This window comes from Lycium barbarum, chromosome 10 (genome assembly GCF_019175385.1).
Source record: "Lycium barbarum isolate Lr01 chromosome 10, ASM1917538v2, whole genome shotgun sequence".
Lineage (NCBI taxonomy): Eukaryota > Viridiplantae > Streptophyta > Magnoliopsida > Solanales > Solanaceae > Lycium > Lycium barbarum.
The window spans coordinates 92,039,043-92,052,987 of NC_083346.1; the positions used below are offsets into that span (position 1 = coordinate 92,039,043).

At 37.1% G+C, this 13,945-nt stretch overlaps 1 protein-coding gene across 3 annotated transcripts in view; it reads left to right on the forward strand.

The window, feature by feature from the left end:
• The window catches only part of LOC132615450 (AP-1 complex subunit gamma-2-like), a 33,350-nt gene that overhangs the window by 8,873 nt on the left and 10,532 nt on the right, over nucleotides 1–13,945 (forward strand). For 2 of the 3 annotated variants that reach the window (XM_060330057.1, XM_060330056.1), the window contains 12 exons: nucleotides 11–190; nucleotides 925–1,079; nucleotides 3,759–3,849; nucleotides 4,494–4,657; nucleotides 4,987–5,041; nucleotides 5,247–5,369; nucleotides 5,489–5,584; nucleotides 6,320–6,447; nucleotides 9,500–9,604; nucleotides 9,694–9,953; nucleotides 10,155–10,391; nucleotides 10,469–10,650. In XM_060330057.1, coding sequence (XP_060186040.1) covers nucleotides 11–190; nucleotides 925–1,079; nucleotides 3,759–3,849; nucleotides 4,494–4,657; nucleotides 4,987–5,041; nucleotides 5,247–5,369; nucleotides 5,489–5,584; nucleotides 6,320–6,447; nucleotides 9,500–9,604; nucleotides 9,694–9,953; nucleotides 10,155–10,391; nucleotides 10,469–10,650 — 1,776 coding nt within the window. The remainder of the gene's footprint in view (nucleotides 1–10; nucleotides 191–924; nucleotides 1,080–3,758; nucleotides 3,850–4,493; nucleotides 4,658–4,986; nucleotides 5,042–5,246; nucleotides 5,370–5,488; nucleotides 5,585–6,319; nucleotides 6,448–9,499; nucleotides 9,605–9,693; nucleotides 9,954–10,154; nucleotides 10,392–10,468; nucleotides 10,651–13,945) is intronic. The other variant, XM_060330058.1, reaches the window with a different exon arrangement.

Sequence of the window (13,945 nt, forward strand, 5' to 3'; positions counted from 1 at the left end):
GTGGTTACAGAAATGCACGGATGGTTTAGTGAAAGTTCTAAAGGATGTCGCCAACAGCCCATATGCACCTGAATATGACATTTCCGGCATTACAGACCCTTTTCTGCATACAAGATTGCTCAAGCTCTTACGTGTTTTGGGCCAAGGCAATGCGGATGCTAGCGATTCCATGAATGATATTCTTGCTCAGGTCAGTTATAGCTTAGTGATCTATTGAAGCCTATGTGATTGTCATGGAGTTGTAAAGTTTTTCGAATGCTTTCCTCATAGGTATGGTTTGTCAACATTTTGGTAGTTCACTTGTGAAATCTTGCATTAGAATGGCCCATATCCCGTGATTAGTCTATACAAGATAGAAGAATGGGTTTAATTCCACTATGTCTGTACAAGATAGAAGGACTGTAGTTGATAAATAATTGCTTATAGTCAAGGATAAAGAGAGCAAGGTATCATTCTAGTTGATAAATGTTTGCTTGTTGTGGAAGATAAAGAGCAAGTGAATACTCTTTTTCATTTTATTTTGTTCCCTTATTCTCATCGAGAACTTTATTAATACTCACAATCACACTGCGGGCTAGCTATCTTTATTTGGAAATTTTACTATGCGAACCCTTTATGAGGAGATCGAATGAAGCTCTACTAGTAAATGATTGGGCTAAGCATATGCATCACGATAAGTTTATTCTCAGTTCAGAGACTGATTAACACAAGCATCTTAGCAAATACAACAATCTGAGGCAATTGATATTTTCTCTTAGTGCTTTTTGACAACTAATTTGTGGCAAGTTGGACTGTACCATCATTGAAATTAGTATTGACTAGAATAAGAAGCATTAGAGTTTGCTGAATATCAAGGAAGTTATTATGTATGCAGAAATATAAGATTTTCTTATTCATTCTCTAACAAATTTAAATTACTTTTAGGTGGCAACGAAGACGGAGTCAAACAAAAATGCAGGCAACGCTATTCTCTATGAATGTGTTGAAACTATCATGAACATTGAAGACAATGGTGGTTTACGTGTGCTTGCTATTAATATTTTGGGAAGATTTTTGTCCAACCGCGACAATAATATCAGGTCATCTTCATTCATCTAGTTAAATTTTCTTCCTATTTTTTTTTTGGGGTAATCTTCCAATTTCTTGGGACTCTTTTTTTGTGTCCTAGGATTGCACCTTAGAACATTCTTTGGTTGAACCCGAATTCATCGTTTTCAAAGTTTGTGCAAGTTCAGTACGTGACTTCTTCCTGAACACCCTCCAGTTGGTTTTTCAGATATTTTTGCAAAGGAGTTGTATATATTAATTTTTTGCTTGTCGCACACCTTGAATGTACAAAGTCTTCTTGTGTTATGATGCTATTGGTGTTACATCAGCAGTGGGACTAGAAAACTAATTTGCACCAAACCTATAATTACAAATTGGCAAAATACCTAAAAACTCTCCTAAACTTGGAACGGATTATATTAGTTGAAACCTAAACTATTCAGAGTGTTAATTATGCCCTGAGCTTGGCTATTTGATAGTTATTACCCTCCCCCTGGATGATCTCATCCCAGGGAAGTGGCATGCACACGCCTGCCACTTGGATTTTTCGTCCACGTCATATTTCTTTTAAATAAAATAGTTTTTTTTTTACCTTTTTAAATTCATTAATTTTTAGATCATCTTTTTCGGGTCAACTTTGTAAAAGAATTTGCCTAGAACTCCCTTATTTAGGCTAAATTTTTATAGTTTCAGTTAATTTTGACAAATTTGGCCTAAAAAAGAAGAAATACATAGTTGAAACAAATAGTCGGTGCATCTAAAAAAGATATAAAAAGAAATACACAGTTGAAATACTAGAGCTTTAGTTAAGTTTTTTTATTGATTTGACCCGGAAACAAGAACACACAGTTGAAATAAATAACTATTGCATCTAAAGAAAATATAATGAGAAATAACAGTTGGAACTACTTCATTTTAGCTAAAATCTTTTTATTTGGCTAAAATGGAGTTCCAGCCAAGTTGTTTACAAATTTGGATGCAAAATGAAAAAAGACATAGTTGGAACAAATAGTCATTGTATCTAAAGAAGAAATTAAAAAAATGCAAAGTTGATGTAAAATATGCATTTGATAGTTAGATGAGCCAGAAAAACTACATAATTGTAACATAGAAGCCATTTTATATAACTATGCACCAATTAACGATTGAAAAATACCCCACCTGGAAGTTGATTTTTCGATTTTTCTTCACTTCCACGTGCCATAAAGAGAGTGTATCCACGCTCTTTGCCACGCCAGCCAAGGGGTAACATTTATCAAATAGCCATGTTCAGGGGGTTAATTAAGACTGCAATAGTTTAGGGGTGCAACGAATAATCTGTGCCAAGTTAATGGGGGTTTTAGGTACTCTGCATTAAAAAATTCGTAAAACATCGTCATATTTCTTTAAAATCTAAGGAAAAAAAATATCAAGGAGACTAGTGTTGTCAATGGCGAAGAGCTTTAAAAAGCGCTCCAGGTCTATTGGGCCATTAAGGGCAGAGCGCAGTTAAAAAGCGTGGGCTTTAGTCAAAAAGGGGCAATGAAGAAAAATATTTTTACATATATATTTTAATACTTTTTTTTTTTTTGATAATATCATGTTCATGATATAAAAAAAAAGTGTTAAAAATATATATGTAAAAAATTAACAAATTCATTCATAATATTTTCCGTAACAATTAGTATATCTTTTTGCGGATTACATTTATTGCTTAGTACCACTCAAACTCAATTCAATATATATAGAATGCATGGGCAATTAGGAGCACGTCTTCGTTAGTTGCCTATACTGAAGCATAGCTTAAGGGAGGCGAATCGCCTTCCATGAGTTTTTCTGTGCTTCAGGGCTTAAGCGCGTCGTAAATTAAGACAACACTAAACGAGACAAGTATGAACTAAGAAATCGTCCAAGTGGCTCGAAGTCTAGAGTGCTGGACTAAGGAACATAAGAAAATATACTCATTTTGTTCAAATTTATATGACACTCTTTTCATTTTGTCATGTTCCAAAATGTTTGACATGATTCCTTTTCTATAAAACATTCACGATAGTTAAGAATAGAGATTTATCTAACTACTCAAAATTTAACACTTCAATGTGATATTTTTTTTCTATAAAACTAACTTCAACTTCACTTCATCTTTTCCCACTCTCACTAGAATAATTTTTAAATTAAATTAAAATCTTAGCTCCATGAGTGGTCAGATAACGTCAAATGGAGTCACCTTATCAAAAAAAAAAAAAAAAAAAAAAAAAAAAAAAAAAAAAAAAGAAAAGAAAAGAAAAGAAAGAAATGGAGTTAGTAATTCTTTCATGTGTTCCAGACATAAATGGAGAAAGCTATTCAATGGTGAAAAGACAACACTGGTGATACATATAAGGAAGAGGGCAGGGCCCCTCGTAGCTCCCACTTATTGCACCGAAGCTGTACCGTAATTATGTGCAGTCAAAGTAAGACATGCTTTTGTGTCTCAAAACATCCCTGGTTTTGGTATGATGTGAATCTGAATGCTTTTAGTTGACTTACCACTTTTGCACAACAATCCTGGTAACTTCTGACTGTGTACAACAATCCTGATGATGATACCTGTTTAATTTTCTTTGTTTATTTTTCTTTCTTTGGGTGGAAGGGAGGGAAAAAGTGGTTTCCTTCTGTGTAATTTTGGCTGCATAATTACTGGTATTCTTCTGCAATATGCTTTCCATTTTATTGAGGTCCAATTATTTCAGATATGTTGCCTTGAACATGCTGATGAGAGCTATAGCTGTCGATAGTCAAGCAGTACAAAGACATCGGGCAACAATTTTGGAATGTGTGAAGGTATATTACCTTTATATTTTATTGTTTCTTCTCATAAAGCATAGCAATTTAATGCTTCTCATTTTTCTTCTTCTCCAATCCTCAGTGTTCTTTTCCTCTCATATATGGAGTACATCCTTGATAATACTTCTCCGCGTATATTTAAACTTCTGCTAGCCAGCACTTTTCATGATATGTGCTCTAGATATGCAGTACTCTAGGTTTATAAGTCTGTCTTAAAAGTTATGTAGATGCTGCAGGGGAATGTATAACACGTACATATATACATAGAGCCCGTTTGGATTTTTTGAGTGTTTGGCTCTCCAGCTTAAAGCCATTTTGTGCTTAAAATAAGCCCAAAATAATTGAGCCTGTTTGGCTTAGCTTATCTAAAGCAGCTTATAAGCTGAAAACAACTTATAAGCCAAAAAAAATAAGTTGGGCTACCCCAACTTATTTTTTTTTGGCTTATAAGTTGTTTTCAGCATATAAGTTGCTTTTTTTAAGCCCATCCAAATAGGCTCATAGTTAATTGCATTTTTTTCATACTGGCACTTACGCCATTATATGGCTACTTGAGTTGAAATGCAAAAGTCTTACATCTTTTCCCGAATTTTTCATATTTATCATTTCTGTTGCAACTTATGTGCTTATTTAATTTTCAGGACTCCGATCCATCAATTCGTAAAAGAGCCCTTGAGCTAGTGTATCTATTAGTAAACGACACCAATGTGAAGCCATTGACCAAGGAGTTAACTGAACATCTGGAAATAAGCGATCCAGAGTTTAAGGGAGATCTGACTGCCAAAATCTGTTCCATAGTGGAAAAGTAAGTCAATACTGAATAAGTGTCAAACTTATCATCTCTTAAGAAAAAGGGCAGCCCGGTGCACAAAGCACCCCGTGTTAGCAGGGTCCAGTTATTGTTTATCATCTCTTATTTTTATAATTCACAGAAAACTCCTGCTTTTGCATATTCTGGAAAGAGATCTTCTGGTTATTGCTTTGCTATTTCCTGTTTTTGTTTCTGTTTATTTTTCTGGTTGTGTTCCAAGGGGATTCTTGTGTTGTAATACGATTACTTAACTTTCCTGAACATGTGGATTGTTCGTTCGTTTCAAATGCATCTCGTGCTTACAACTACTTATGGTGAACTAGGTTCTCCCCTGAGAAAATTTGGTACATTGATCAGATGCTCAAGGTCCTTTCAGAGGTATTCTGCTGGCTTTAGATTTGACTCTACATATTTGAAGCCCCTTGTTGGATAAATTTGTACTTATCATACTTATTTCTCAAATATCTATCAAAGTGTCAGTCCTTAGCATCCGATTCATGTCGGCCTGTTTTGGTGGATCTACTTTTTCTTTCTTTCTCTTTTTGTGTGGGTAAAGAGTACTAATGTGTCAGCTGTGCTATAGGCTGGAAAGTATGTCAAGGATGAGGTGTGGCATGCTCTGATTGTGGTGATTACAAATGCTTCCGACCTCCATGGATATGCGGTACGGTCTTTGTACAGAGCCGTGCATACAGCAGTGGAACAGGTATGTCACGCATTTCCTTTATCTTCTATCAGAAGCTAGGGTCCTGTATCCCATGAGCAGTTTTTTGGTCTTGAATATGTCCATATTGTTTACTGTTTTCTATTTGATTGTTTCGTTAGGAAACTCTTGTTCGAGTTGCAGTTTGGTGCATTGGAGAATACGGTGAAATGTTAGTCAATAATGTTGGAAGGCTTGACATAGAAGAACCCCTAACTGTGAGTTCATCCATTTGGACAGTTTGCAAATATGATCTATGAATATTTTTCTCCATATCAGTATGCATCATATTCTTAACTAGCTTGTATTTCATTCGTGATCCAGCAATCTCTGGATGAAGTTTCTCATTCATTATTGTCATCCTTTACACAACTCACGATGGGTGTGTTGACAATAACTATAACCGTTGAATTTCCTCTTACATTTATTGGGAAATTCACTAATATTGAATTTATGCTCTGGTTGAATGTAGTAATGGATGTAAACTGGTTCCATGTGATTTCAAGTACTATATAAAATACAGATCTCCAAGAAATGTCTTATTCTTCCAAAATACTAAAATAGGAGAAAAAAGGGGAGAGTGAAAGAAAGAAATACCGACAAACACTTATGTTTTACCATATGCTGCTACTGGTGTATTTCAAGACCAGAATGTGATGATATATTGTGAAACATTATTGTTATAATGTGCATATGCCATCTACTGATGTACTGTAGTCAAACAAAGATGTAAGTTTGAAAACAAATGATGGATAGTCCAAAAGATGGCTTATAATCATCACCATGACTTATAAAAAAGAAAACTAAATATTTTGTATGTTATCAATATTTCCTTAAAAAGAGATTTAACTTTTTTCCTTTATGGAGTTGGGTGCATGTTATTATCATTTCAGCTTTCTCTGCATGATAGTTTTCTCCTTCTGCGGCATATATGAAGAAGTTTCTTGGAGCAGGTGACAGAGTTGGATGCTGTGGATGTGGTGGAGACATCTATCAAAAGCCATTCATGTGATCTCACATCTCAGGCGATGTGTCTGATTGCTTTGTTAAAGCTGTCAAGTCGCTTTCCATCTTGTTCACAGTATGTATTCTTTTCTACTATGCTTAAAATACTCTTGACTTCAGTATATGAAGCTCACATATCTTATCCATCGGCTGACATTTCTGCCAGAATTCACGTTTCATTCAGTTGGATATCGGTTTGTGCTGTTCAGCTCTAACATATAGTCAATTGTGCTCTATTTTTATGTGAAACTCTTCATTTTTGGTAAATAGTCTGCACAATCAAATCTGCCTCTTGTGCTTTTAAAATCTTCTGCTCTCTCTTCTCAACTATTGACAAGTTTCAAAACTTTATTCATTAACTAGTTTAATTTAAGCAGTGATGTGATGTTTGGGACACCAAACAACTTTATATTCAAGCACCATGAATAATTTAATGTTTCTTCCTTCAGTATTAATATGATTGGTTAATTGACTGATTCCTAAGTTTCTGAAGAGCCAAGGAGCTTTTCCTTTTCTTTCAATAAGGTTTTATTGATGATTTGGAAAACCTGTATACAAGTTCCATCCTCGAATTCTGATATGTATTTAAGACAGATTAGTTTCAGCCATTTAGAACAATGCTGATCACCACTCCCTATGATGTCCAGTTGAGCAATCTCTTGCTCTGTTTTCTGCTAACCAGAGGCTGTTCTTGTTTTATTCCTTCCTTGATATAGCCTTGCTAAGTCCATATCATGTTGTCCTTAATTAGTCCATTTTCCTCGATAATTGACTTTATCCTAAAGTTATGCTGAGGCAATCTCCTTCCCTTTCCAGCCTTTGAGTTAGTAATTACCTAGCCTACGTTATGAACTTCAAGACATTCTTTCTGCAATCAAGTAATTTTGTCGAAGGTGTGGGTCTTCGGAGGTAATTCTTGGGTTTTCGCTTTCTAGAAAGAATGTTTGATCTCTATACAGGCTACTTGTCCATCTAGATTTCAACTTAATGCAACTTCTTTTGGTTTCTATGATACTCTTCTTGAAGAAGTATACATTCCTTTTAACCTTGTTAGAGTCCCACATCGGATAAGTATATGAGCTATAGTATCCTTATATGATCTCGGACCATTCTTTAAGTGACTCTCATTGGTTGACGGAAATGGTGGTTGTCTTGTTATATGGTTTTGGACAATCCTTATCTTAGGAGCTTAGCTTTTTGGGTTGAGTTAGGTTAAGGTCCATCCTTTTTATATGGTATAAGAGTCATACCCATCCTAATTCTTGGTTTACCCAATGTTGGTCCTTTATGTGTCCATGCTCTAGGGGTCTAGTTTGGGGATGTGAGCCGGTTTCAAAAAAGTCTTACTTTAGTTGAAGGAAGGGGATGTTGTCTTCTTATATGATCTCAGACAATCCTCATCTCATGAGCTAGCTTTTGGGTTGAGTAGGTTCATGGTCCATGTTCTTTGCTCTAGCATTTCAGGCTGAATAAGGTCCAAGGTCCGTTTTCTTAATATGGATTCATAGCCACAATAATCTTTGATGTTGGACTACCCAATGTTAACCGAGAAATCCCTGGGTTAGTTGCCCAGCCCTAGCTGGTGCACATGTCCAAAACTCCGAGGAGTATGAGATTGCCCTTCTATCCTTCTGCCACTTAAATATCAGGCTTTTGTTTTCGGCAGAGTTCGAGCTCGTGATGTGCGTTTACCCCACATTGTACTGTACTTCCTTCATTGTCGGACCAAAGCCACAGGGCATGTTGGACTAACCAATGTTGGGCCATCCATGATATGCTGCTCTTTTCAAATTTCATGCCCAGTGTTAGAACCCCACATCGGTTAATTATATGGGCTATATCTCCTTATTGATTTTGCACAATTCTCACCACTTGAGCTAACTTTTCTGTTTGAGTTAGGCCCATGGTACATTTTCTCAACAAACCTGTTCTTTTCATCAACACGGAGAAGGACGTCTTGTATTAAACTTTTTATTATATCTGTTTGTTGTCTACTTCACTCTCAGACTGTTATACTGTATTGTTCCTTGGGAATGTTATCTGTACTTGCCACATGCCTCGAACTTGGTAAATTGTATTTTCTCCTATATAATATTCTTGATGCTTGGCTATGTTGCTCGGACTCGGGTGCGGGTGTCCGACACAGGTAAGGATCTAGAGGTCGGATCCTTCATGATCAAAATTTCAAGATTCGGGGATATGGATCCAGATATGGATAGAGGTGCGGGGATTCGGCTAAAAATACTTCAAATATCAAAAAATATAGGTATAAAAATGTAACTTAGGTGTTCTCAATTCTTTCTATGCTTTGATTTTATCTTTTCAAAAAATCTCTATTTGGCTCTTTTAAGTAATATTTTTTCAACTGTTATAGAGAATTAGTTTGTTCCCTAATCATGTGAATTACAGTTAGGGAAAATACATTCTTATCTATCATAGGTTGTATAGAAGTTTCTTGAGGAGTTTATAATGGTCTTGGGTCACTCAGCCTAAAATATTGAAAGTCTTAAAGAATATGATGCAGTGGATTATATTGAAATTAAATTAGAAGGTTTATCTATTACTAGGTTAAACAGCATAATCTTAACGAAGTTCCAAGTCTAGCCTAGGTCGGAAAGCATGTAGTAGATCTGCATCCAACTTCGATAACGTACTCTTCATACCAACCCCTTTCATAAACCCCAATCCACCATGAGATAGATCGACTCCCGACGACCTGATCTCTGAAAATCCCAGCCGCAAACGACCTTGCACGCGCCGTTACGTGCCAGCTGTCAGTCAGTGTCAGCGAGTGCGTCAGCATCACATGCAGGCAGGTGAAGCACTTTTCCGGCAGTTTCCAACCTCGTTTCTCTTCTTCTGTGGAGGTCCTCAACACCTTCCGACTCTACCCGTAATAATTTTTCTGTGTGATTTGGTCAAAGTATCCAATCTCTATTGACCGGATCTGACATGAATCCTGCACCCTAACCCGTGTCGGTGTTGCGTCGACACGGGTACGGCGGCAAAAGTACTGGGTCTGAGCAACATAGATGCTCGGGGCCCTTACATCTAGTTGGTAACTAATAAACGGTTGGTCTGAATATGCAACTTAAGTGAATAATCTGCAATGCTCTTGTTTGGTGTAGGCGGATAAATGATATCATTGGTCAGTATAAAGGAAGTTTTGTGCTTGAACTGCAACAGAGAGCTATTGAATTTAACTCTATTATCGAGAGGCATCAGAATATGAGGTTTGGTTGATATCTTATAGAAAGTTGTTTCTATTCCTTTTGTTGTCTTTCTAGTGCGCTTTATGCTGAGCAGCGATGCATGTTTTCAGGTCTTCACTCGCAGAGAGAATGCCGGTTCTAGATGAAGCAACCTTCAGCGGAAGGAGAGCTGGTTCTGTGCCAGCAGCTGTGTCAACTTCACAAGGAGTATCAGTTAATCTTCCAAATGGATCTGCCAAGCTCAGTACTGCTCCTGTTGCTGACTTGCTCGATCTCAGTTTAGATGATGCTCCTGCACCTAGCTCTTCTGGTGGAGAGTTTCTTCAAGATCTTCTTGGTGTCAATCTGATGCCAGTGTCCTTGCAACCAGGTCACATTTACTGTGTATTGCATGAATCTTTCAGAATGCTTTTCCTGATTTATAATTCTGATCATCCTCACATTTTTTCTTTTCCTCCTTACTCCATTTAAATTTTAAATTGCCATCTTTTGACTATTCCAAGCACAAACTGACACCTAACATAAACTTGACTTCATAGTGGATTTTCTCTTTATGCTCTTTGAATTTCAGATACAAATCAGGCCCAAAAGAGTGGCTCTGATGTTTTACTGGATCTTTTGTCGATTGGAACTCCTCCTGCTCAGAGCAGCCCGTCTCCACCTCAGGTGTTATCCTCCAAAGACAATGGAAGTCCATTGGATATATTAGATAGATTGTCCACACCTTCAGCGCAAGTCTCTTCTACAAGTGGAAATTCTTCTATGTTGGATTTATTGAACGGGCTTCCCTCCAGTCCACCAATGTCTGGTACTATCTCTATCAGATGTTTAACCTCCCGGCCAGTCTAATTTTATTCTGGAAATGCTGACACCAATTTTTTTAAGTTACAGAAGGCAATGGTCCGGCACACTCATCAGTTACTGCGTTTGAGAGCAGCTCCTTGAGATTAACATTCGACTTCTCGAAGCAGCCGGGAAACCCACAGACAACACTTATTGATGGTAGTTTTACAAATAAGTCACAAGATGTTTTCACGGACTTCATCTTCCAGGCAGCAGTTCCAAAGGTAAACAAAGGAACCATCATCCAATAGTTAATTTGTTCTGTTATTCTTTTCCTTTTCGTTATTTTTCACTTGGAATGACAATCAGCCCATGCATTAGAGTGTCCCAAGAGAATAGACTGTTGTCTCCTTGTGTGAGTTTGGGCAATCATCATCTCACGAGTTGGCTTTTCTGGTTGACTTATGCCCAAAGTCTACTTTCTTTACACTATCATAGTCAGTCCCATGCCAATTATTCATCTACTTAATGTTAGGCCTTCATGTTGTCCACTACCAGATGTCCAACCCTGGATGTGGAATTTATGGGGGATTAAGGGGCTTGTTAAGTGTCTCACATTGGCTGAGGGAAGGAGTTGTTGTCTCTTGATATGATTTTGGCAATTCTCACCTCATGAGCTTCCTCTTGGGGTCGAGTTAGACCTAATGCACATTTTCTTAATAATGTTCATTGATTGGTCTTCCCTCCTGGCTTGCACCTTCTTGGTAGTTATGTGCTATGCAACAATTGCATCTCAGTTCCAAAAAAGCTGGGGTGGACTATATGAATCATCACTTGACCATGTTTTTTTATTTAAATTCATCTCAGGCTGACATTATATAAAATAAAAATAGAAAGTACTTGAAGTTCTCTATATTTAAAAAATGTCGACAGAATACATAAGCGGTCTCTCAAACTTGCCAAAATTTTCTATTCAGCTACTTGAACTAAGGGATGTACCTATTGAACACTTGATGTTAGTGAAAAAACGTACCTACTTGACACACACAGGTGACATGGCACAACGTGTGTAGTACACTCCATTGAGAGCGTGAGAAGCCTCTTTTTTCTTCTCTGTTAGTTTTTTGCTTCTATCTACTTCAACTTCGAACTGCCACCACCATCTCCCCATTTCTACCACTATAACAACTGCCTCCACCTCCTCCACCACTATTATAGCCACTGCCACCACCGCCATGCAGACCGTCCCAAACAAGAGGTACTGCAAGACCAATTCCAAATCCCTCTAATACTTGTGCTATAACCAATCAAATTTCTGAATTACAGTATTAGAACATAACTGTTGCTGCGTGGAGACTGAATTTTATTTCCAACTTTCTTAGAAAATCTGACAACCTTTTCCGACCTGTGGGACTCGACCGGAGCTTCTACCGGAGGTTTTTCAGGTCGTTAGTCAGTTTTGATCGAGAAACTGGAGTTTTTGAGAATGGAAGTCCGATATGGGTTTAGAATGAAAGTGAGAAGTGAGGTTGTCACAGGGTCTGAGTGAACTAAAAAAGAGTTCTTTTTTGAGAATTGACAGGAGCTAAGTAATTTTTGGGGTAGAGAGAGGAAACAAAGGATGAAGCTAAAAAGGTTTTCTGGATATAGGCGCGTTCCGTCTCAGCTAAGCCATTGTTCCGTCTTGCTAGACTCCTATATCTTCATTTGGCCAATGGTTACTAGTTTAAAAAAAAAAAAAATATTCTCATTTAGCCATGGAGTTTTAGAAGTGAGAATTGACCAATCTGTGCCAAAAAAGTTAAGTAATCAACTACTACCTCTTGGATAAATATTAACCAAACTTTTAAAAGGTAGGCGCAGTTTCGAGAGCAAAAAAATCAAACAAATATAATAATGAATTGTTCAATACTAAGGAAAACACATAGGGAACTAATCTTTAGAACTTATTGATAACTAATTTTGATTTTTCTTTTAAGAACTCGAAGTGTGATTTCAGAAACTAAATTTTAGGCGACTTAATTCTGATTTTGAGAACTCAAGTCACAGTAATGCTGTGGTTAATGAAATTTGCCGCTTTGTTGTCGGAGATGGGCTGATGATGGTAGTTATGCAGGTATTGAAATGAAGAAGATGGATGTAGTGGGAGGGGGAAAAAGAAAAGCTTTTTCTTTTTGATATTTTACACATGTTATTCATTGATTCATCTCTTTACCATGTCAGTGCGTTTGAAAGTCATGCAGCTCATCTTTGCAGGAGATTGTCATTTAGGGATTTTGCCTCAAGTTCCGATGTCAATACGTTCAATCCTTAATACAAGTTTCTAAATGAAAAATTTTGGCAAGTTTAAGGGGCAAAGTCTGTATTTTGCCAAGAATCTCTGATAGGGATAAAAGACGTATAGAAAGCATAAGACCTAAGATAAACATACCAGCGTAACTAAAACATCCCAACTAATTGGCATAGCCTATACAAATATTTTTTTTCCATCATGTCCAGTATTTCACCATGTCTGCAAGATTCCAAGAAATTATACGCCTTTTAAGACACCTTACCTTCCATGTGATTTTAGGTCTACCTCGTTTCCTTTTAACACCTTCGTTCATCATGGTTCACACCTACATACACAAGCATATGTAGGATTAAGAATTGTTGGAACAATCCTTTAGCCTAAGCTCTGATGCCAAATGATACGATCCTGTCACGTCCCAAAATACCCGCTAGACGTGATTGGCACCCAGCAAACACCACTCGCCAGGCGAACCATATATCATACTCTTAATCATTTACAAAAGCACTAAAAGAAAATAAGTGCAGGTCCATCAATGTTATTAATGATAAAAATGCGAAATAGTCGCCAACCAAATCCATAATCGATTTATGGAAACCAATCAACGCTAAGATAAAAAGAATCTCTACCCCACATCCCACGCTAAGACCATGGAGCATCTAACAGAGTTACATGAGTTTGAGTGTCGGGCATGTAAACCCAAAATAAAAGAAATAACTAGAAATAAACTAGATAAAGCTGAAATGGCTGCCTCCACGAACAATGCGGTGGCTCACCTCAGCAACTGAATCCACTCACGAAGTCTTCAATTACCAGCCTCGTTCTCAACGACAGTATCTGCATGGACATGTAGGTAAGGAGTGAGTTATACATAAATATAACCCAGTAAGATCCTCGACCCGCCACTTCAAATACCCCTGGAACAAGTGTTAGAAAATACCAACACACAACAAGCACAAAAATATTATGCACATGAATATATCATTATATAATAGCAACCAAGGTCCCAACCACTGTTTATCAAATATATTATATATCACAATTTACACTACGAACCGTCATAAGTGGCAGTTAAAGAATTAGTCCACACTATGAATCCACGGCAACATACATAATGTGCCAAATATGTCAGGAAGCATACACAATGCTAAGGGAAGCATACACAATGCCCCAATATCATCAAGAAGCATACACAATGCTAAGGGAAGCATACACAATGCCCCAATATAATCAAGAAGCATACACAATGCCCCAATATAATCAAGAAGCATACACAATGCTAAGGGAAA